Source organism: Leuciscus leuciscus, assembly GCF_965113295.1.
Source record: "Leuciscus leuciscus genome assembly, chromosome: 9".
Taxonomy (NCBI): domain Eukaryota; kingdom Metazoa; phylum Chordata; class Actinopteri; order Cypriniformes; family Leuciscidae; genus Leuciscus; species Leuciscus leuciscus.
Window position 1 is genome coordinate 18,598,324 of NC_138733.1, and position 21,885 is coordinate 18,620,208.

Sequence of the window (21,885 nt, forward strand, 5' to 3'; positions counted from 1 at the left end):
TGTAAATGTATAGACTGAGTAGTGTTCATGTGTTATTTTATAATATGTAGAAAAGGGTAAATTAATTATGCAAATAAGATGATCAGAAAAGGTGACTCGGCCATGACTCATGGGTCGTTTGAGAGTCAGCTTTACCATCACTGATGATCATGGCATGACATCAACAGAAGCATCTTTGACAACAGAAGCGGTGATTCAGGGACTGATCAATGCTTCCACCTAGCGGTTGGAAAACTTCTTACAGGTGCTGGTTAGCATTGCATTGAAAATGTAAGAAAAACGGTTGCATTATTGTTAACTAAAACTTCTACAAATAGTTTTCAGTAATTGAAATAAAGCTGAAATAAATTTAAATATAAAAATCTGATAAAAAAAAACTTGTTGTCATGGCAATTAACTGAAATAACTGTATGCACTAAAATTATAACTTAAAACAAATTTGAGATAAATACATTACATAAAAAATAATAAAATGAAATAATAAATTCTTTAAAATAACTAAAAACAAAACTGAACATACAACTAAAAGCAAATTAAAAATATTAATAAATACTATTATAGTATAAATAACACTGATATGGATTTCTCTCAAAACTAAAGTTTACTTCACTCCAGCATGACTTTATTATTAGCATATATGAGGTCATGCACATGAAGATATTAAATAATACAAGGATGTTAATTGTATTACAAAAGACATCTCATGGGCAAATGACACTTTTACTGGACTTTGCATAATGATCATTTTATTTGCTCTTTTCATAAAGTAATAGAGAATAGATACAGTAATTAAAGCATTTATATTAACTATAAAGATATTATTGCATGTTAACAACAAGAATAATATTTCTCTAAAATGATAAAGCCAATACGAACAAAAGCTAAGCCTACCTACATCTCATAAGTCTTATTAATGTGCCTTTTAATGATAAAACAAAAATGATAAGACCTAAACATGTATAAAATAAATGGGAACCTATAAGCCAATAAGAAAATTAAAGCAAATTATATGTAATTATATATATACTGTATACATCACAGTTATATATTAAATTTGTGTGATGACATCTGTTGCTTCTTCTGCAGCATCACTCCTCAGGCACAGTGATTTAAGTACTCTGCTTCAGCCCGTTCGCCTGGAAACAAGATTTAAATATGCTGCAAAGGTGCGAAGACGTAAGTGTATAAATAAATAAGCACTGAGTAATTTAGTCTTACTGGTCTGGTAGTAGTCATAGACTTTTATAACTGCTGGCTTGAGGTTTTTGACTGAGAAGTTCTGTTTAATACGTAGTGTTTGGCAGAAGCCAATGTTCTTTTTAACCTGTAAAAAAATATAAAACACATTAGTCAGTCATTAATTAAATTAGATTTATCAATGCTATGATATGGCACAATTTATCTATTTTTTGTCTGTGAGAATAATTATTTAGCTGTAATATAGTAGGATTTAAAATGGATTTAATAGTTCATTGTCATTTACATCATAATGGCTGTCATTACATATTCCCACCTCTTGTATATATACGATGACATGATCGTCTTTGGATTCAACACGATGTACTACTTTCTTTAACTGTGGGAAAAAAAATTTTTTTTTAGCACAGACTAAAATATTCTGTCAAAATTTGGGGACTCACTCTCATAGATGCTGGCTTAAAGTGCCTTACCTCGTCCAGGAAAGAGGGTTCTACTTGAAAACCTGACAATAGTTTCATATCTACAATGACCATGTTTGAACTCGCTTCCGTCCCAGTATATCTAATCAGAAAAAAAAAAGGAAAGAAAAAAAAATGGTATAATATAGTAATGCAATAACGGAGTAAAGAATTAAACCGTAACACTGAATGTGTGAATCACAATCTGTCCTTACGCAACGCTTATTACGACATCCAAAATTTGTCCTGAGGTTTTGTTACATTTTCCCATTGTCCCAGCAAAGACGAGTAATGCATTATGTTCCTTTGGAGTGGGAATATTGTAGAAAAGAGACATCTACAAGAAAGTCACATAACGTTATAACATCTCTATAAGCTGTTTTCACATCGGTTTGGTTTGCTACTTCCCTAACCTGCACAGACACACAGGTTGAGCCATTCACTTCAATGCTGTATTTGGCTGGAACGGTCTGCAGCTGCTTCTCCTGGTACAGTAACTTGTTGTTCTGATTGACATCAAAGTGGTGAGTATCTCCTGCTGACTGTACAGTCACTGTGCTGGAGCCGTCAGAGCTGAACACTTTGGTGGCGTACAAAGACAGAGCCTGAAGAGCCACCACTGTGTCCTGGGAAATAAATGTGTTCAGTAATGTCACTTTTACTCATTCACACCGGTAATAATGTGTTTTATTGGAGTAGTTTGAGTAACCTGTGTGGAGGAGAATCCTCCATAGGCATTCTGCTGCTTCACAAGCCAGCTGACAATCCTGTTAGCATAGCCCAGATCAGCTGTAGTGAGTGAATCTGCAGAGAGAACAGCTAGCAGCACATATGAGCTGATCTCCACTGCCAGAGAATCAGAGTCATCAGCAGATGCAGACTGAGACCAGTGGAGATGAGACCCTTGAGGACAAAAGACACACGAGTAACTCAATGAGCATGACAAAAAAACAAAAAACATTAATACAGTAAAAGGCAACAGAAATCATCAGAAACAAACCTCTTACCGTCTGAAATAGCAACATCCTCCAGTTTCTTGAAAAGCTGCTGTCGAGTGTCCGTGTCATTAGCCAGACTGAAAGTGTATGTGAGCAGAGCAGTGGTGTAAATGTTTTTGACATCCTCAATGACGGACCTCAAGCATGACAAACCTTTACTGACGACAGGATCCTGTGACAAAAACAGAAACGTGAGTGTCATTTTTCTATGAGTTTATACTGTGTTTCCTGAAGATGAACTTACTGTGACTGGAGTTTCCAGTTCAAGCAATGATGCAGTAATGTAGGCAGTCATGGTCACTTTATCATTCACTCCACCCTGGAATATATGAGAAATTAGGGAAAAATAAAGCAACACACTCAAACTAGGCTACTAAAGGAAAGTTCATCTAGACAAACTTTGATGTTGGCTTGAGAAAGTCTAATGGCCAGTTTCACAGACAAGCTTTAAGCTAGTCCCAGACTAAAATGCAAGTTTGAGCTGTCTTCACTGAAAACAACTTGCGTTGACATATCTAAAAGTCCCCCTGTGCTGAAAAACAAGCTTTTAATGTTGTTTATATGTCTGTGTGGGGTTTTTAAATGCTTTAAGACAAACCATGTGCAAATGCATAAGTCAACACCAATGCTGAGTATTTTCTCCTTAAAACTGCAGTGAACCAGACAGTCTCAAAAACGAGGTTTGAAATCGCTGGTGTAATTTGCCAATTCATAGAACCACGTATACTAAATGAGGCAAGGGTGTAGAGTTACATTCAAGCTATTTTAAGGCATGACAAATGTTTTTTCAAAGAAAAAACATTTAAAAATATCATTTTGGTGATCAAGGGTGAGTTTTAAGAGATAAAAAAAAGACTACAGGGGGACTTTAAAATATTTCACTGCCATTGTTTTGTCTCAAAAAACAATGTGAAAAAAACTATTTACTGGTGTGCATCAGTAATGTTTTTTAAGGCACGTTTAAAAAAGGTACTTAATTATGCTAATTTAACTATGGCCTAATCCTGGCTTATTCTAAACAATGTCTGTGAAACCAGGCCTAAATGTTTTGGTTTTTGCTTTTTTTAAAGCTTAAACATTTACAGGTCTAAGATTCCAGGTTTTCTAGATAGTTACTAGACCATTTCTAGGTGGCTGCTATGGTGTTCTAGATAGAAAGAGAGATAGAGAGATATAGATAGACAGAGGTTGACAGACCTTCATTCTGTTGTTGAACAAGCTTCCCTGTTGGATAAAACAGCCGTCTGAATCCCGTCTACTTATTAACCAATTCTTTGCACCCTGAATAATTTCTGGATCAATAAATATGTATTTCTGTGCTCTGCCAAAAGTCCTCAGCACAAAGGCAGTCAACCTGGTGGTGTGGAAGATATAATAAAAAAAAATGTCATCAGGTGTTTCATCCATCATAAATTTCAAAACAAATTATTTGAACCGAGAGACACATTTTTAAATGGGTTTATTGTAGATTACCTTGATATTTCTGTTTAACAAAAGTGATATTGAAAATATATTTACCATGTATTCCCATCTCCATAACCAAATGTGGTGTATGATCCATCAAAATTCTTGTAGTTCATTTGTCTCTGGTATCCTGTTTGGTGTGATAATGGTTAACACTTCAATGGTTTGTTTGGGTTGATTCAATGTGTCTGATTATTCAACTTTACTGAATGACATTCAGGTGTGTATAGAAAAATGTATAATTTGGCAGTATTTTCTCAGTATTTCCTTGACATGATTTATGTCTCTCACCGCTCTTCAGGAAGCCTGTGGCTCTCTCTCGGATGGCTGAGGTGAGCTGCTCTGTGTTCTCCAGATACTCCAGAATGTAAATATTGGGAGAAAGAACAGCCATGTTTTGCTCTCCACAGCCGTACGGCATCCGTAATAATCCATCAAGGTTCTTCAGAGCACGACCCAATATGTCTCCTACCAGAGAATGTGATTCAGTGTACAAAACAAAACAATATTGCAGTGAAGGTATGATTTCAAATTTACCAAGCACTGAAACAGTAGATCTTGCTGATCCCTCTATTATATTTTGGGGAAATGCCAGCTCTACTTCCTCCAAGAGATTTTGCCCTGTAGATTGAGGCACAAAACAAAACCATAAAGCTGGAAATAAATAATCCATTAAATAAAAAATTAAATAATATAAATTCCCCATAAAGCTGGAAGCAGATTTAAAGTTAATCTAAATCTTTTTAAAAATCATGTGCACGGCATAAATGTGCACAGCCATTACCTTTAGGGCAAAGCAGCCAGCTGTGGCTTTTAGTTTTTTCGATTCCTTCAGCCTGGGAGATACAGGTTAATGTTAGCACAATAGCTTTTTATGATCTTCAGCTGTAGTGTAACATGTGAAGGTAGAGTTTTAGATATAATATTGTAACAAGCAATAATGCAACATATTTGCATAATTTGTTTCTACCCACATTTACACGCAAGCTTCGTGTGACCGTATCTATGCGTCCTCTCTCTGGGATGCTCACAATCTCATTGTCACACACAGTCTGGGACGCCTCTGCCTCTGCACTGACTGTAATATTCAAGACTCCTAAAACATAAGACATACGTGAAGATACAACAGACACAAACACCGAGAAACAATGATTCAGACTGGAAAACTCACCAAGAACAGAAGGAGTGAGGATCCATTTAAAGGTTTTTCTTTCATTAGCACATAGACAGGATGAATACTGATCATCAGAGGAGGCTTTGAGAGTGTAGTCTGAAGACGGAGCTGGAGTCACTTTAACCTGTCAATCAACCACACATGATTAGAGGCATATTTGATATGATTTGATTAGACTGAGTCTGAAATCTCACCATGATGCACTTGGACAGATAGTTGAAGACCGTGGCCTTCAGCTCAAAGATCTCCCCACGGATGATGGAGTAAGGCAGAGAGAGCTCCAGGAAGAAGGGCTGGAAAACTGTCAGCTGAGCAGGAGGAGCGAGACCCAGACCTTCAGAGGACAGACAGAAGACCTCGGTCTCCCAAGTGGTGATGGTGTCAGGAACCGTGACAGGAACCTGAGCTGATCCAGAGTCCCTGAAGAGAAATCTGCATTTATTGTCACAAAATTTACCACAAGAGTGCCAATCATATTTGCAAGGGGGCAGGCAGCGCCTATATAGCACTTTTCATTCACTTACCCAACTTCAACAAGTTCCCAAATCCATGTTTCTGGGAAGAATGTGCGAATTGTTTCTACGGATATGAGAGGTGTGTTTTGAATTACTGTGGATGAGTATCCTCCAAGTCCAATTTGATTAACTACACACACACACAAAAAGAAGGAAAACCTGAATCACCCCATATTGTACTGTAAAATACCAATACTAATAATATTAATAACTAATAACTTTTTCAAACTCAAAGCTTCTAATTTGTTGACAACCAATTTATAAACTATTCTCATTACAAATGTGGGAGGATGGTTGGTGCATGTTGACACATTTGCCTTCAAATGCATGTCTTTAGCAGCATAATCTCACAACACTTGCAGAGATAGAGTTTGTGTGGAGCAGCATTCACTGCAAAGAGTCACTCTGAGACACTGAAAACACCGGATTATAGGCTGCACGTGTGTAAATGAAAACAGTGCCACGCAGCGAGCCAGACTATATATTTAAGAAATAGATTGGTGCAGGGAATTGATGTTAAAACCTGGAAGACTAATTTCACTAATGGTTCCCTTGAGATTTTCTTATGGGCTTTTATATGAGATTTTTTTGTGGCAAACATACGTTGATGATACTTGGATGTTTTGCTCTACAGCGTATACATAACTGTTACACATACTCGCACCCCAAACATTCTTATTTACTTCTCGTTTTCGATATGAGTGTGTGTAATTTACACTGTAGGACAAACCATCCATTTATAGTCAACTTATGTTTACCACATTTAGGAAATTCTCGAGAGAACCACAGGCAAATTATAATGGCAAGCATTTTGCAATTTCACTAATTGTTAAGGCAATTTCGAGATTCATGTGGGTCATACTTACATCCCTGATCTCCTCTGAGTCCAGCAGCTCCTTCAGATATTGAACTCAGAACTTCAGCTCTATGAGAAACTCCAGCTGCTGCTACAGGATATTCTGGGACTCTTATCCCTGGCAGTAAACCTTGGTGACCATAGCCTGGAATTCAGCAGGAGATTTACTATCTCAGTTTATTTTTAGAACAAGTTCATGGTGAATAGGCTACATATATATAGAGAGAAAATAAACAGACGTCTCACCGCCGCCAAACACTGTCCTATAAATTGCATCTCTGAATTGAATACAAGATGGCATTTTAATAATCAAATTTGTGGCCACCTTCAATCCCATTTTCTTGTCCAGATGACAATGCAAAAAGGCAAGAAACAAAGTCAGTACCTTAAAAAGTATTTCAGCTGCAACTGTTTTGTCTTAAAACATTAATCACAATAAACCTTTCAAATCACACACAAACATAAAACCCAAACACTTATAAATACTTACAGTGAAAGTCTCATAAACAGCATTTGCTTGGTTAGGCATAGGCATAGGCATAGGCAAAGGGTAGGACTGTATACTTGGTACATGCAGGTATAGACGTGAATCAACCATAGTACTTCTTATGGATCTGATTTTAAAGCATTCTTCTTGATCTTCAGTGTCAAAGGGAAATAACCTGAGAGGCAACATGCTGAAAACCTGTAGAAGGATGGCATGAATACAGTAATTTTTAAAATTGTCATTGAAGAAGTTGAAGACCGGTTTAAGATGGATATTACTTTGTCAAGGTCCAGGCGTTTATTTTCCTCCAGGATCAGGACGCTCTGATCTACAGCACTGATGCCGCACAGTGAACCAGGTTGAGCTGAGAGCTGGAGAGTGTTTTCTTCACCTGGAACAGCAGTAGTAGGAGAAAACTGCAGAGACACCTGTGAAATACAGTGCAATCTTTCATTTCAAAACAAAAGTATTTCAACCGAAATTTACTAATTACTATCATTAATTATTACACTTCTGATATGGCATTCAGTGGTGTCATATTTCCTAATATTCGTCATCATCCATGGCAATGCTGTATATAATATTCACACTAAGTACACACAAACAACATTCATTTTAAATATGTATATAATTGCTTACTATATAGTGTTTAAAAAAACAAATCAGACTCAATGTAATTTCTTTTACTTTATAAACTGTTCATGAATCCTCATCATCCTCATGATAATAAACAAATAATTGAACATCAGTATTAATATTACTGTAAGATTATTGCAGTTTTTGTCTTGTTGCTATTGTTTCATACACTGTACTAGCAGAAAATAATATGCAGATACAATTACAGAAGTATTTCAACATTTCATGCCCACATATATATTTATTTGGCGAGTAGCTGTGCAAGTGTGATAATGTACAGGTGCCTGTTTATTATAATCAAATAATCCCAGAGAGTGTACATTATCTCTTACACATATGCAATCACCATATTGTTATTATTGTTATCACTATATTGTTAGAGAGCTTGTTTGCATATTGTTAGTTACCTTGTTTGCAAGACATTTCTCAATTTGAAATGTTCTGGAAACAGCTAGTACAATCTCACTGGGCGGCACACAGTAAGCCAGAAACGCTATATTATGACCCATCTGGTTGCGAACAAAAACTTTGAACATCACTTCTCCCTCCACCACTCCATCAGAGCCTGCTTTTACTTCCACGTTCTTAAACCCATGGTCGATTATCTCTTCTCTGGATAAAACCTGACAAAGAAAGAGAAACGAACAGTGAATAAAATAACTGCATGGGGGAAAAAAAATATGTGCAGTGTTTTGCTACATCTCTGCACCCACCAGGTAGACTATGGTAACATAACCACTTTCAACAGTCTCTCCAGCAATGGTGTACTGGACAGTTACTGGAATCTCCATATCACACTTCAACGGTTCTTCTAAAGCCTTTATAGCCAGTTTACTCTTTTTTTCTTTGGGTTTTATTTGCAGAGTTTTGTACACAGGGTCCAAACTGAATAGAGGTCCAGGCTCATTGCTTAGTGAAGCATGTGCCTGTCATGAGCAGATCAAAGAACACACGGTCAGAGAAACCAGCTGCAACTGGCTAAAACGCAGACATAATCGAATGTGATACCCAATTACCAGTCTAAATCCTTAAATGTAGCATTTATTCTTAAATTCATGTTTTTGAATGGAAACATCTGCAAAGCGGCACAGAACTAACATACACACGCATAGAAATAAAAAGCTCACCGATACGGTAATAGGTGCTCTTAAATAGGACGTATCAATGGTGAAATTGGCCAGACCATTGACGTCTGTGATGAGTAACTGAGGCTGCTGAAAATAGGTGTGACGAACAAGAATCGTACAGTTAGAAACTGGGGTCCCATGGAAGAACTCAGCTTTAACCTGGAGGAAAAACAGAAATTCATTAAGGACATACAGTACAGTAGTCAAAGAAAACACAGATAAAGATTACTGAATGAAAAACATAAGCAATGTTAAAATGATGATAGTCAAAATCCTTAGGAACAATAATAACAAATTCAATGGCACCTTCACAAATTGATAATGTATATGCTGTGAAACCATTTCAATTGTATAAATAATATTAATAATAGCATGGTTATTCATGTGCATATTCACCCATATTTAACAAATAAAATGCAATCAGCATGTTAAATTAGAATTAGATTGAATTGAATAGTGTACCTTTGCCTGTATGACTGAACCGTCCTCAAAGAACTCTGGCAGGTCAATAAATTTTAAGCTACCGAGATTATAGGACAACAACACTGTTTCAGTCCTTTCCATTGAAATGTCTGAAAATCATAAAAAAGGTGAAATCTTTCGCACAACCCATCAAGTAAGCACAATTATATTATGTTTTGTCAGCATATTGGCCACATTTGTTTTCATGTTTGTTACAGTACTAACCCGTCCCCTCCTCAGTTACTGATCCAGTGAACTCAAGAGACTGTGGCATGTAATTTCCTGAATTTTTGACAAAGACTGCCATGGGGAACGTCTGAGAGACACACCCAGTCTTATTCAGCTAGAAACAAATCATTATTTTATTCAGAAATAATTAATAGCTTATTTTTATTAAATAGAACATTTAGTCATACTTACCACTGCTGCCCTATTAAGACATGGAGTCCTATACTGAACTGTATCAAAACTGATTGATTGCATTACGGAACTGCAGAGTCTCATCTTCACACGACCCACAACAGGCTGTCCATGGGTGTATCTGGTAAGACATACTGAAAGTTAACCAATTTTTCTGCTTAATGTGTTCATGTTTATTGTCCACATAAGGTATTCAAATGACCTAACCTTCCACATACTCGCAGGTTTACTTCCTCTTCATTCGCTTTCACTGTCTTTGGCTTTTCTAATATCACTTCGAATTTCGGCAGAACTGAACCACAAAGGAAGATGTGATGGTTTTTTTGGCAAAGGAAAAACAAAGAAAACAAAAGATAAACAAGAAAAATGTCCTTTAAAAATAAAGGTTCTTTATTGGCATTTACATTTTCATGAAGAGCCTTTAACCTATCCATTAAAACTTTCCATTGCACAAAAGGTTCTTTATAGTGGAAAAAGTTTCTTTAGATTATTCAATTGTTCTTCATACTAACTCTTTTAACTCTTTCTCCGCCAGTGTTTTTGACCCCCAGAATATTTTGTTGTATGAATATCTGCACATGCAATAGGCCTATATCAAAAGACAGAACAAACACAAAAAAAAGAAAGAAAAAAAGAAAAGAATGCATGCTAAAATAAAATGTTTTTGTTTGTTTATCAACACGTGAATGTGCTTCATTGAAGCACATGGATCTGGTTGCAATCCACTGCCATTTAAAAACTTGGAAGAGCCAGGATATTTTTTAATATAACTCTGATTATATTCGTCTGAAAGAAGAAAGTCATATAAACCTAGGATGGCTTGCGGGTGAGTAAATCATGGTCTAATTTTCATTTGAAAGTGAACTACTCCTTTAAGAACTGTTCACTGAAAGGTTATTTTGGGAACCCAAAATGCTTATTCTAGCACTGCTGTGAAAAACCTTTCTGGAACCTTTATTTTTAAGGGCACACTTTAAAAAGGATGGTACTACTCACCGTACTCTTTAACCTGAAAATATTCATTGATTGTTCCTTTGCTAGTCTCAACAGACAGCTCATATGAACCAACAGAAGCCTCTGGATTCAGCACATGGGAAAGTTGCAGAATCTTGCCATGGGTGGATGTGGCATTAATCCATTGATTGATTCTATTCCTTTGATTGTCCTGTTTTTATGAGAAAGCATTGGCATAGCAATGACAGGAATATTTATCCACCAAAAAATGTGTTAGTGAAAGGTGGGGAAAACAAGAAATTAAGTTTACCTGCACTGCTATGAGTTTGTACTGTGGATTTAAACAGATAACAGTAGTTCAGAAAACACTGGTTAGAAATAATTGGATTTCAACCTACAGCTGTTTACTCTGAGGTATAAGTCCACATTTCAAATATATTTGTCTAAACATTCATATGTACACTTGACCAACAAAGTCGTCTGAACGCTGAACCAAGGTCATGCCTTCTTTACTCACGATTAAAATTCTGATATTAAATTTGAAATGCAAAAATTAAATTGCAACCTACTGTTTCATCAACTGGTTTTAAGTTTTGGTCCACTGTGAAAATCCTGAATTGGACTGAAAAATTTAGGAAGACATAAAAAATATTAAGATCAAAGTGCATAAAAGCAGCAAGAGTTAGTAAACACTGAAGCTGAATATAGAGCGAAATTACCTGTTTGTCCAGGATTGTATATTTGTTTATCTGTCCGAATTATTGTCATTGGAATATAGGATACAAATTGGACTTTTCTTTTTTCAATCAGATGAGTGTTTTTCCCTTGAACTTCCACTTGGATCACTTGCACTGAATTAGATTCAGGGGCCTGTTGAACACATGCAGTTGCAATACAAATCTTTAAAAGAGACTTTTTGCCAGTCTTGATAGATCATATTCTATATTACAAATGAAAAAGTAATTGTTGACATTCATGGTGTATGGTGCTCAGATTTGTTTTATATTAACAAATACGTTTTTTAAATCAAAATATTCTTTTAAGACCATGGATATGCTGTTTTCAACAACTCCAGTAGATCATTGTGTGAATAATTTAATCTTAATGACAGGCCTGAAAGTCAATGCAGCGGTGGATTTCCTCCTCAGTACTCTCTTGTAGAAGGGTTCTTTTCTGGTTATTGTCAACCAGAGAAATGGTCATCTGCAGATTTTCTTCTGGTTTTAGAAGGGTCACACATAGTTTAGCTTCTGAGCCTGTACTTATGATGCCTGGAAACGTCACCATGAACAACCTACAAGAAGAAAAAGTATGTGCTAAATAACCCCCCTTTTAAATGCCTCAAGGGGCAAACTAATGATTTCATAGTTGCGTTACTCTGAGATATAAGAGTATACAAACACACATGAAAGGACATTCAAATACAGACTACATAAAAAAGGTTCAAACACTTACGGCTCAGAAGTTCCTTGACAGAGACAAAGCAATAAAACGCAAGTTATTAATATTCCTCTTTTGAGTGACACAAGAAAAAAAGTCATCATAAAGGGATGTGTAGACTGTTTGAGCATCAAGCATTGTATATTCTGAACCTTTTCCAAATACCGTTTTTGTTTGACTGGACATGACCTTGGTGATGATTAACTGTTCAGTATGAGGCATGGACTGTAGGATTAATTATTAAACAACAACAACTATTACAATTTAAAAAAATATTTTATAATTTATCATATAGATGGTTTCCATTTACCAGGTCCATTTTGTTTTTCCCATTTAAATACGTTTGTCTATTTATTTCAATACCTTTAGCATTGTTTTTTTCTAAATTATTTTGTTTTGTGATATATTTAATGCCCTATCTCCATTTTAATTATATATTTTATACTACCGATTGATTTATAATATTACCAATCAAAAAGCTTATTAATCTCAAATAATTCAGATCATTTATTCGAAGGTTTTGAAACTACAGTAATGGCATGCAACCATTCAGTTATATTAAGAATTTGAGGCACCTGATCTTAGTGGTTCTCAACTGGTTTGGCCATGGGACCCATATTTTCCCATGGTCATTATATATTGTAACAAATTTGCTTTAAAAAAACAAGCAAATTAATTTCCCCCAAATGGTTAGCACACACACACAGTCTCACTTTACGTAACATGCACATAAATTGTAAGAATATGACTAATACTGATGAATAAACTTTACTACCCCATGAGGCCATGAGGTATTTGTGACCCTGGACCACAAAACCAGTCACATGGGTCAATTTTTTGAAATTGAGATTTATACATCACATGAAAGCTGAATAAATAAGCTTTTCATTGGTGTATGGTTTGTTAGGATATAGGACAATATTTGGCAGAGATAAAACTATTTGAAAATCTGGAATCTGAGGGTGCAAAAAAATCGAAACATTGAGAAAATCGCCTTTATAGTTGTCCATTTATGTTCGCGATTGTGCTGCATTCACTCACAAAAATAAATGTTTTATATATTTACGGTAAGAAATTTACAAAATATCTTCACTGAACATGATCTTTCCTATACCCGTGCTACTTATGACTGGTTTTGTGATCCAGCCAGGGTCACATTTGTGAATGGTGGTGAAGCAACGCAACTGATGCTGGCAGGTCACATAATAATGGCAACATGGGGAAAGTGTGTCAGGATTACAATCAAACTTTTTCAAAAGAAGTAGGCTTGTGAGATTTTACTTTGTTATAGATGTTACCAGTGTGATTACTGAAATGTTCTTTTCATGTATTCTCTAATGTCTGTATTTGATATGAATGCAGTAACAGTGCTTGCTCATTTAGCCCGGCTTCCAGAAATGAATTATGGACTTCTTTAACGTGTCAATACATCCATCTGCTTTTCTAGGGTACTCTGACAGCTATGGTCAGAGGGGACATTGAAGTCTATAGTTTGAGTAACCATTTTAGCTAAGTCTTTACTATGTTAGATTAAAGTCTCCTCTCCTTGAGAGAAAGAACGTATTATCTTGATGTTTTGAGAATACTCTCCTGTTTATAGTTAAAGCCCGGCCAAATCTAACCTTGAAAAAGCTGTGTGTCGGTGTTGTGTTAGTATTCTTGGTTACAGGTTAAGGAACCACTGGCATTATTGGAAATTGACCGAGTTGTTGTTTGGGACATGCTGGCGCGCCCAGCAACCCAAATCTGCGACCTGGAAGGTCATGACGTGCCTAACTTCAGGGTCCGAGTGTCAGCTGCATAATCGATGGATATGCTTCAGTCTATCTGTTTATGTATGGAAAATTACTATGTTTATCTATTTCTTAGCCAATGAGAATGATTCAACCTGAAGCAAAGACGTAGCTTAGACCTTGGTGTAGGATATAGGCTTGTTCGACTTGAACCTGCGCTGCACAGACCGACTGGTTTATGACATCAAAGTACCGCGAGAGCAATTCAAAAGCATAAGGAGACGTCTACTTTCTATTCGCTCTCGCGGTACTTTGATGTCATTCACCGATCGGTCTGTGCCGCGCAGGTTCAAGTCGAACAAGCCTTATAACTGCTGTGATCTTTGTAATTGTAAACGGGGCGGCCTATGAACTCTTTGTGAGTCTTGAAGCTGACTTCTGCTGATGAAACTGCAAACTATCTTCAGAAAACTTTTCTTCATGATGAGCGAACATCCAGGTCATGAGATAAACTGGACCATCATTGTTAAAGGAATCTCATGCTAAAGGAGGTCCATCAAAACATTTCAATTGATCATCTGATAAATCATTCAACAATGTAGGCAATGCTTGAAAACTTTTGCTAAATTAGCACTACTAAAGCCTTAAAAATACATTTGAGACAAATTCTAAAAATAGTATTCAGGCATGCAGCAAAATATAGATGAAATTATATAATTACTAATACACAGCCTTTTTTCCCTACCTACTCCATTAACACGTTTAACAACTTAAGAGTTAAAGCATGTATTAGTATATAAGAAAATATTTTCATTATATTAGAAAATATATATTTTTATATTAATGCCATTTGCAGTTAAAGTAGATCTGTTGTACTGTAGAAAATAGTCAAATATACATATCATATCATCTGAATAAACTATAGGCTCATACACACAAAAAAACAAAAATCAGGCCACTGACCTGTTTCCTGAAAACAATCAATACTGAAATCAAGGGTCAAGAATCACCTACACCCACTCAGAGTGAGAGAGTTACTGTAAATGTTTGTTTATATTTGCAAATCCCTTGATCCCTTCTAATATTGTGTCTGAAAAGATTTTATCATTAAAATGTCAAGTAAATCTATTAAATGAGCAATTAAATGATACTTTTACTTTAGAATGCACACCATGATTAAGATTTTACCATTGTATGGATATGCAGACCGGCGGATTGGCAAACTTCCTATGTGTTATTGTGAGGTCTTCTGTTTTTTTTAAGAATAATAGTCTGTCTTTTCCTGATTACCCTTTCTATGATGGGATGAGTGAAGTTTCTGACCTCTCAATGACTTTAGGTAAGGTGATTAGTTATTTGCTCATATTTCATAATTTAGTTATTTGTTGATGCTGTTCAGTTAATGCAGGATAAAAATAAGTAATATTCTACAGGATGAGGACCTTTAATGGTCATAAATAACCCTCTTACAAGAAAATATAACTGAAGCAGAGCTGAGACCAGATAAAAAACAATCCCAAGATATAATCAAAACATCTTGTCTGATTCTGAAATGTTGCCATAGTATGTAGCTACTACACATTCAACAATTCAACCAGCTCACTATAACTTGTTTTCATCACTTTTATTAATCATATGCATTGTGAATTGAACAGTCATGTTCTCAAGAGACGTGTCCAAAAACTAATGAGAATTTGGAGGGTTGTTCTAATTTGGGATGATATTGGAAATCATTTTGCACAGGATAAAGAATAAACATTATAATATTATGCATTAAAGTGTTCAAACATCTTTATCCAAGCTGAACTATGAGGTGATGCACTTCAGCAGCTTCATTCACAGTGAAAGGAGTACTCGGCCTCTGACTGATCACCTGAAGGAAAAGAAAGATGTACACATTCATACAACAATGGAAACCAGTACATGGAATAAATCTGAATAAACATTGTGCATCACTTGATCAAAACATTCAACACTGGCGTTTTAAATCTTACTTTTTTGATAGTAATCGTACACTTTGACCACAGCTGGCTTGAGATTCTTAACTGGAAGAACCTGTTTCATTTGTATCTGGTAATTCATTGGTATATTTTGTGGGATCTGCAGGAGGAAACGAACACATTAGTTATGGACATTATGGATAAAAGGTTTATGAATAGACCTAATGATTTAAAAATCATATGTATGTTGCTGTTCTCTCACCTCCTTCAAATACACAATGACATGATCATCTTTAGAATCGACCCGTTCCACAAGTGGTACGTATGATCCGGAAGAACTTCCAAGCTGTGGGGAAAAGTGCTGGTTAATTTCTAAATAGTGAACTCTAGAACTTTACACATTCTGTGATGAATCACTCAAACACACCATTGATGTATCAGCTGTGAATCCAGATAAGAGTTTAATATCCACAATGACCATGTTAGTCCTTGCCTGTAGACCATCGTATCTGGAAAAGAGCAAATGAAAAGGTTTGGTTCTTAAATGCCTCATATAAATTTATAAATAAGCGAGAACAAAAGCCAGTTTAATTAACAAGACATTGAGGGCCCTATTTTAACGATCTGAAACGCAAGTATCAAGCGCAAAATGCAAGTAACTTTGTGGGCGGGTCTTGGGTGCTGTTGCTATTATACCGGCGGGATAAATGACTCTTGAGCCCGACACAAATCTAAAAGGGGTTGGTCTGAAGTAGCTTCATTATTCATAGGTGTGGTTTGGGCGTAACGTGAAATAAACCAATCAGAGCGACATCTCACATTCCCTTTAAGAGCAGGCGCTCTTGTTCTATAGCGGATTCCTATTATAACGGCAGATTTGCCAGGCGCACGCCAGGAGCGGTTCACAGCCGAGGAGACCGACATCCTCGTCAGGGCCGTAAAAGACAGAGAAATTACGTTGGGGATGGAGAAACCCACCCAAATTAGCTTCGGTTAAACAGGCGTATGATCATTTGGGTAAATGTGTAAGCTAGATGTATGCTTTTATAATAAACGATCTATCTATCTATCGTAATAATGTATGAAATGAAAACGGCTGCTTCTGTGTGAGAGAATCAAAGCGCATGCCCGTTGTGCACACGCTACATTGATTATGGCCAAGCATGCGCCCTTAAAATAGCATATGAATAACACGCCACTGACTTTAAACTAGTTTTTTTCGGTTAATGGCGGAATTGTTTTCTAAACCTGCAAAATAGCATGAGGGAACGTTTGCGCCGGAACACGCCTCCTCTTTGCGCTGAACCGCCCCCGGGAGCGCAAGTGTATTTCTTAGTTAACCGACGTGCGTCTGTGGAGGGAAAAGGCCGCTGTGCGTGGGTGCAAAATAGGAATGATACATGCGTCGGTGTACAAAGTCAATTACGCTGGGTGCAAGATAGGGCCCTCAGAGTTTATCACTCAAATCACTCATAATGTGTCAATAATAAAAATGTTTTCTTGTTTCTCAAGTAAGTGTTTAGTGTTGCAGTTTTAACTACTGAGATATGCCTTTTCAGTTTATATTGCTTTTGTGTTTATTAAGATGTTAAAAATATTTTAAAATATAGACTTATTTGTTGGTTAATCTTAAGTTATAATCATGTCTTTTGACTTGAATAAAAATTCTTACTTGACAGTGAATTTCAAAATGAAATTTTGTCCCAATGTTTTGCAATCTCCCTCAATCTTAGCGCCAATGCTCAATGTTTTAACTTCAGTAGGAGTGGGAATGTTGTAGAACTGAGCTATCTGAGGGAGTCAAGACATACAAAAATAAATTAATAAACCATTTCACAGCAGAATAACCACAATGCCAAGAAAGTGAGTAAATGAAGCTGAACGCACTACAGACCTGCACAGACACACAGGTTGAGCCCTTCACTTCAATGCTGTATTTGGCTGGAACGGTCTGCAGCTGCTTCTCCTGGTACAGTAACTTGTTGTCCTGATTGACATCAAAGTGGTGAGTGTCTCCTGCTGACTGTACAGTCACTGTGCTGGAGCCGTCAGAGCTGAACACTTTGGTGGCGTACAAAGACAGAGCCTGAAGAGCCACCACTGTGTCCTGGGAAATAAATGTGTTCAGTAATGTCACTTTTACTCATTCACACCGCTAATAATGTGTTTGATTGGAGTAGTTTGAGTAACCTGTGTGGAGGAGAATCCTCCATAGGCATTCTGCTGCTTCACAAGCCAGCTGACAATCCTGTTAGCATAGCCCAGATCAGCTGTAGTGACTGAATCTGCAGAGAGAACAGCTAGCAGCACATATGAGCTGATCTCCACTGCCAGAGAATCAGAGTCATCAGCAGATGCAGACTGAGACCAGTGGAGATGAGACCCTTGAGGACAAAAGATACACGCGTAACTCAATGAGCATGAAAAAAATAATAAAAAAAATAGTACAGTCATAAAACGCAACAGAAATCATCAGAAACAAACCTCTTACCGTCTGAAATAGCAACATCCTCCAGTTTCTTGAAAAGCTGCTGTCGAGTGTCCGTGTCATTAGCCAGACTGAAAGTGTATGTGAGCAGAGCAGTGGTGTAAATGTTTTTGACATCCTCAATGACGGACCTAAAGCATGACAAACCTTTACTGACGACAGGATCCTGTGACAAAAACAGAGAAACAGACACTGTGATTGTCATTAAGTTTATAATGTGTTTCCTAAAGATGAACTTACTGTGACTGGAGTTTCCAGTTCAAGCAATGATGCAGTAATGTAGGCAGTCATGGTCACATTATCATTCACTCCACCCTGGAATATATGAGAAATGAAGGATAAATAAAGCAACACACTCAAACTAGGCTACTAAAGTAAAGTTAATCTAGACAAACTTTGATGTTGGCTTGAGAAAGTCTAATGGCCAGTTTCACAGACAAGCTTTAAGCTAGTCCCAGACTAAAATGCAAGTTTGAGCTGTCTTCACTGAAAACAACTTGCGTTGACATATCTTAAAGTCCCCCTGTGCTGAAAAACAAGCATTTAATGTTGTTTATATGTCTGTGTGGGTTTTTTAAATGCTTTAAGACAAACCATGTGCAAATGCATAAGTCAACACCAATGCTGAGTATTTTCTCCTTAAAACTGCAGTGAACCAGACAGTCTCAAAAACAAGGTTTGAAATTTCTGGTGTTTCTGATGTCAACGAGTGGATCTCTGAGCTGGTGTGATTGACTGGGGGCGGGGTTCATTTGCATATTCATAGAACCACGTATACTAAATGAGGCAAGGGTGTAGAGTTACATTCAAGCTATTTTAAGGCATGACAAATGTTTTTTCAAGGAAAACACATTTAACCCTCTACCACACGCATTATGATAGACCTATAGAAAAAAATATTTGACTCTTTCTTTTCTTAGAATGGCTTAGAGTTTTATATTAATCTTTGCAAATCGCTTCACGCTTCACGATGAATGCGGCTATTTTTACACTCAGGGTACATTACGGCATATTTTCTATATACGACGTAATCAATATAATTCATAATCCCACGTTTATAATGAACGATGTGTTATGGTTATTGTGTTATTGTGTTACAAACTGTGTATGCACAGAACAGAGGGGCGGGGTGAGCAAAGCTCATTATCATTTAAAGACACATGCACTTAAATGGCGTGCTGAAAACAGAGCTGTTTTTGACCAAGTAAAATTAGTGTTTTCTTAAAATACTAATGAGAATTTTTAATTAAAGTATATTACAAACTTTTAATTTAGACCCCAAAGAATCATATTAGCTTGTACAAAAATGACATTATATGACCCCTTTAAGAGATCAAATAATTGACTGTAGGGGGACTTTAAAACATTACACTGCCATTGTTTTGTTTCAAGATGCACACCAGTAATGTTTTTTTTTAAGGCACGTTTAAAAAAGGTACTTAAATATCCTAACTAAGGCCTAATCCTGGCTTAATCTAAACCATGTCTGTGAAACTAGGCCTAAAATGTTTTTTTTTTAAAGCTTAAACATTTACAGGTCTAAGATTCCAGGTTTTCTAGATAGACCATTTCTAGGTGGCTGCTATAGTGTTCTAGATAGAAAGAGAGATATAGATAGACAGAAGTTTACAGACCTTCATTCTGTTGTTGAACAAGCTTCCCTGTTGGATAAAACAGCCGTCTGAATCCTGTCTACTTATTAACCAATTCTTTGCATCCTGAATAATTTCTGGATCAATAAATATGTATTTCTGTGCTCTGCCAAAAGACCTCAGCACAAAGGCAGTCAACCTGGTGGTGTGGAAGATATAATACAAAAAAAATGTCATCAGGTGTTTCATCCATCATAAATGTCAAAACAAATTATTTGAACCGAGAGACCCATTTTTAAATGGGTTTTTTTTGTACCATACTCTTGGGTTTATTGCCGATTACCTTGATATTTCTGTTTAACAAAAGTGATATTGAAAATATATTTACCATGTATTCCCATCACCATAACCAAATGTGCTGTATGATCCATCAAAATGCTTGTAGTTCATTTGTCTCTGGTATCCTGTTAAGTGTGATAATGGTTCAATGGTTTGTTTGGGTTGATTCAATGTGTCTGATTATTCAACTTTACTGAATGATTTTCAGGTGTGTTGAAAAATGCATAATTTGGTATTTTCTTGACATGATTTATGTCTCTCACCGCTCTTCAGGAAGCCTGTGGCTCTCTCTCGGATGGCTGAGGTGAGCTGCTCCGTGTTCTCCAGATACTGCAGAATGTAAATATTGGGAGAAAGAACAGCCATGTTTTGCTCTCCACAGCCGTACGGCATCCGTAATAATCCGTGAAGATTCCTCAGTGCACGACCCAATATGTCTCCTATAAACCATACACAAATGAAACCCACTACATTTTATAAGTCCAAACCCAATCTCATCATTTCTGCTTGTATATGTAAATGTTACCAATGACTGAAACAGAGGATCTGGCTGATCCCTCTATCACATCTTTAGGGAGAGTCAGAGTCACTTCCTCTGACAGACTGTCACCTACAAACCAGACAGAAACACATATCAGTGATCAGCAAAGTAACTCTATAAATTTAGCGAAGTTCCTAAATGTAATTTCGGGAGGAGTGAACCCATCTAATCTTTTAATTAACTGCTGGAGCATATAAGCAGCCACTTACCTGGCTCTGGCGGCATCCCTCCACCTCCCCAACTCCCCAAATTCCCAAATTAGGCATCTTGTTGCCATACTGATCACAGGGGGGTATATCTAAGCTCGAGTTCAAGTTGATTACTCGAACCCCTCCACTGCGGTCAGCAAGCCAAATAAGCTTAACCTTATTAGCTTAAAGATTTATGGACAAACGAATTTGTGAAACATTCTAAAACCATCTGTGAAGTCCCAATATAATTTAGGCACGTGTACCAACTAGCCAATCATGGCCGGCCGATGCAGTGATGACGTTGCAAGGTGCTTCCCAGCGTATAAAAAGAAACCTGAAAACACATCATCAGCTTCAAATGTCTGAAGGAAGACTGCGCAGGCAAAAACCAAAGCATAGCAATGGAACTGGTCTGGTTCCTCTCTCAGAGAACCATGGTTGCATGCGTAATAACGTTTCCTTGCGAAGGAACTCAACGCTGTGTCAGCTGACGCAATGGCATCAAAATTGAAAAAAACTGAGACAGACTAAATCCAGAAGAACTGCAGGAACGTCTCCAAGATGCTTGAAGAAACCTTCCTGCAAAGCTACCTGAAAATATATGCACACCATATATTGATTTGAATTAGTTAATAGAAGTTAAATCATAAATAAATTCAATTTGTGATTTTATTTTTGAAAGCATTCTCACTTTACAGCATTTTAACACAAGTGCCAGTACTTTTCACAGTACTGTAGCTTTGCAGGAAGGTTTCTTCAAGCATCTTGGAGACGTTCCTGCAGTTCTTCTGGATTTAGTTTGTCTCAGTTTTTTCTGTTTCTTCATGTAATCACAGACGGACTCGATGATGGTGAGATCAGATCATCCTG

General features: G+C 36.8%; 2 protein-coding genes across 2 annotated transcripts in view; both read right to left on the reverse strand.

Annotated features, from left to right (window-relative positions):
• Positions 1-600: 600 nt before the first annotated feature.
• a2m2b (alpha-2-macroglobulin 2, member b) lies at positions 601-11,619 on the reverse strand. Its single transcript, XM_082179522.1, has 33 exons — positions 11,471-11,619; positions 11,321-11,373; positions 11,062-11,082; positions 10,794-10,962; positions 10,005-10,089; positions 9,798-9,918; positions 9,603-9,720; positions 9,378-9,487; positions 8,916-9,074; positions 8,502-8,714; positions 8,196-8,411; positions 7,431-7,580; positions 7,156-7,350; positions 6,912-7,005; positions 6,676-6,810; positions 5,819-5,939; positions 5,489-5,714; positions 5,292-5,418; positions 5,095-5,216; positions 4,905-4,956; positions 4,658-4,741; positions 4,412-4,588; positions 4,175-4,250; positions 3,854-4,010; positions 2,901-2,975; positions 2,666-2,828; positions 2,368-2,561; positions 2,072-2,284; positions 1,874-1,995; positions 1,671-1,761; positions 1,514-1,576; positions 1,219-1,324; positions 601-1,136 (listed from the first exon to the last, which is right to left on the reverse strand). The coding sequence occupies exons 1-33, from the start codon at positions 11,517-11,519 to the stop codon at positions 1,096-1,098; spliced, it is 4,098 nt and encodes a 1,365-aa protein (XP_082035648.1). The 5' UTR covers positions 11,520-11,619; the 3' UTR covers positions 601-1,095.
• Positions 11,620-15,533: 3,914 nt separating this feature from the next.
• LOC309506009 (alpha-2-macroglobulin-like) overlaps positions 15,534-21,885 on the reverse strand; it is a 35,033-nt gene continuing 28,681 nt past the window's right edge. Inside the window, exons 22-34 of the mRNA XM_082179521.1 lie at positions 20,810-20,893; positions 20,547-20,723; positions 20,333-20,408; positions 19,987-20,143; positions 18,593-18,667; positions 18,356-18,518; positions 18,055-18,248; positions 17,759-17,971; positions 17,537-17,655; positions 16,292-16,373; positions 16,127-16,210; positions 15,919-16,024; positions 15,534-15,797 (exon numbers count right to left, since the gene is read on the reverse strand). Coding sequence (XP_082035647.1) covers positions 15,757-15,797; positions 15,919-16,024; positions 16,127-16,210; positions 16,292-16,373; positions 17,537-17,655; positions 17,759-17,971; positions 18,055-18,248; positions 18,356-18,518; positions 18,593-18,667; positions 19,987-20,143; positions 20,333-20,408; positions 20,547-20,723; positions 20,810-20,893 — 1,571 coding nt within the window. The 3' untranslated portion in view covers positions 15,534-15,756. The remainder of the gene's footprint in view (positions 15,798-15,918; positions 16,025-16,126; positions 16,211-16,291; positions 16,374-17,536; positions 17,656-17,758; positions 17,972-18,054; positions 18,249-18,355; positions 18,519-18,592; positions 18,668-19,986; positions 20,144-20,332; positions 20,409-20,546; positions 20,724-20,809; positions 20,894-21,885) is intronic.

Bases quoted from the DNA above. Each gene is read 5' to 3' on its own strand.
- a2m2b (XM_082179522.1), bottom strand. From the start codon at position 11,519: ATGACAATAATTCGGACAGATAAACAAATATACAATCCTGGACAAACA. The intron at 7,351-7,430 runs GTAATATCCATC...ATCCTTCTACAG, and splicing joins AACGCCTGGACCTTGACAAA to GTTTTCAGCATGTTGCCTCT. The intron at 4,251-4,411 runs GTGAGAGACATA...CACACCAAACAG, and splicing joins CACAGGCTTCCTGAAGAGCG to GATACCAGAGACAAATGAAC.